General features: G+C 47.4%; 1 protein-coding gene across 1 annotated transcript in view; it reads left to right on the top strand.

Moving 5' to 3' along the window:
- The window catches only part of LOC107095267 (atrial natriuretic peptide receptor 1-like), a gene marked incomplete at its 5' end in the record, with an annotated part of 39214 nt that overhangs the window by 26236 nt on the left and 11068 nt on the right, over positions 1-1910 (top strand). Inside the window, 4 exons of the mRNA XM_015391287.1 lie at positions 43-160; positions 474-548; positions 1147-1224; positions 1361-1527. Coding sequence (XP_015246773.1) covers positions 43-160; positions 474-548; positions 1147-1224; positions 1361-1527 — 438 coding nt within the window. The remainder of the gene's footprint in view (positions 1-42; positions 161-473; positions 549-1146; positions 1225-1360; positions 1528-1910) is intronic.

The following is a 1910-nucleotide window of genomic DNA, read 5'->3' as shown; positions in this document are numbered from 1 at the left end:
CTTTCGTCTGTTAAAATGAATATGAGCCATTTTCTACTGCAGGAGGATTAACCTGGAGAAGGAGCTGGTGGCGCAGCTTTGGAGGATCTCCTGGGATGACATCCATATGAGCAACTTGGATAAGGTTCTGCGGAGTGGCAGCAGGATCACACTGTCACTGGTGAGCAAACTCACTCACACCAATAAGAAACAATTCTTTAGAACAACAAGCAAAAGACGTTTGGAGTCAAAAACATCCTCCCAGCTTCCTGTGAGGCCAGCTTGCCGCATTGGCAGGTACTTCCTAAAGGTCTGTAACTGCACAATCTGACCAACTTTCTACATCAAACTTGCTATGAGAGCAGCTTAATACCAAAAGCTCTCTGCTCTGAGAGAAACAGGAACCAGAACTAAAAACCCAGACAGAAAAAGCTCAGGTAGTTCATTGTCATTCCGTTCCCCTGCTAACATAAAACTCTCCGGTCGTTCCTCAGAGAGGCTCCAACTGCGGCTCCCTGATGACCGGAGATGGAAACCTCCAGATCTTTGCAAAGACCGGATACTACAAGGTGAGTTTTCATCTGCAGTGAGGATGAATGATGCGAGGAACATGGAATCATCTTCGATATCCTCTCAGCCTCTTTATCATACGTCCATGTCCCTTCATGTTGTCACACTTGACCAAAACTCGCGGGTTTGCGACCATCCGATGCAGAGTCAGGATTTTTTTTTATGTCCGTGACGACGGTTGCAGTACCCCTGCGTGCCATTCAGAGGAATCTCTACCTCTGCATGGCACAGTGGGTTCGTCCATGGTTCTCAGGCTCCCAGATTTAGCCGTATGCTTAGCAGCTCAAACACAGGATCCCCACTGTGACTCGGCAGGATGGGTCAGCATCAGATCCACACCTCAGACAGAATAGATTGACATCTCTGGAACAATAAGGCGAACTCCACTGACCGGTTCGAAGCCCCTCTGGTATTTTAAGAAGGATTCTGAAGAAGAGCTGCTCAGATTGTTGGAAGCCTCAGCAGATTGGACTTCTTAGCTTAGTCCCACTCTGTAGATCTTCCCTTAACATTTCCGCTGTCTTCGTTCTTTTTCTCCAATGTAAAGATGTTTCCTGAATCCTTCTCAGCAGGTTTTCTCTCTGCTCTTCCTTCCAGGGGAACATCGTGGCCATTAAATACTCAAACAAGAAGCGGATCGAGCTCAACCGAACGGTCCTGTTTGAGCTCAAACACGTGAGTGAACCAGTCAAATCTGAGCCGTGTGCTTCACCGCGAGGCGGGAGACCTTCTCAGATCTAAATGTTAGGTCGAGTTCTAGCTCTAGGAGAATGTTCCGGAACATGTCTGGATGAAATGTTGTTTTGTTCAGATGAGAGATGTTCAGAACGAACACCTGACTCGGTTCATCGGAGCGTGCATCGACTCGCCAAACATCTGCGTCATCACAGAGTACTGCCCCCGAGGCAGCCTGCAGGTGAGCACACCTGTCCGCTTTCTGTCCATTTACCATATTTTCTGGACTATAGAGCGCACCAAGTACATTAAGCCACACCCACTACATTTTTTGAAAAAAATAAATTACATAAATAATCTGCACTGGGCTATAAGCCGCTGATATCTCTTGAATTGTCTCCCACCAAACCTGTAGGGGGAGCTCTACATATGGCCCCTGGAGTAGGGGCTAAGAAGAATGCTAGCTCCTGTTAGCTTGTTAGCTCGCAGCAGTAAGAGCTTAAACTGATAAAATGCGGCTTCGGTAGGAGTTGATCCCAGTCTCTTCATTGGTTCGGCAGCTTTAATGCGGAAAATTCACGTCAAACTGTGTGAATTCGGGACATTTGTTCTCCGTTGCTAGCATGGTCTAACCTGACTCCGCCAGATGGATTAGCTCCCCATATCCATCTGGAAACCTTCCGTTG

This window comes from Cyprinodon variegatus, unplaced genomic scaffold (genome assembly GCF_000732505.1).
Source record: "Cyprinodon variegatus isolate N-32 unplaced genomic scaffold, C_variegatus-1.0 Scaffold534, whole genome shotgun sequence".
In the NCBI taxonomy this organism is placed as follows: Eukaryota; Metazoa; Chordata; class Actinopteri; order Cyprinodontiformes; family Cyprinodontidae; genus Cyprinodon; species Cyprinodon variegatus.
This window is presented reverse-complemented; position numbering and strand designations above follow the sequence as displayed.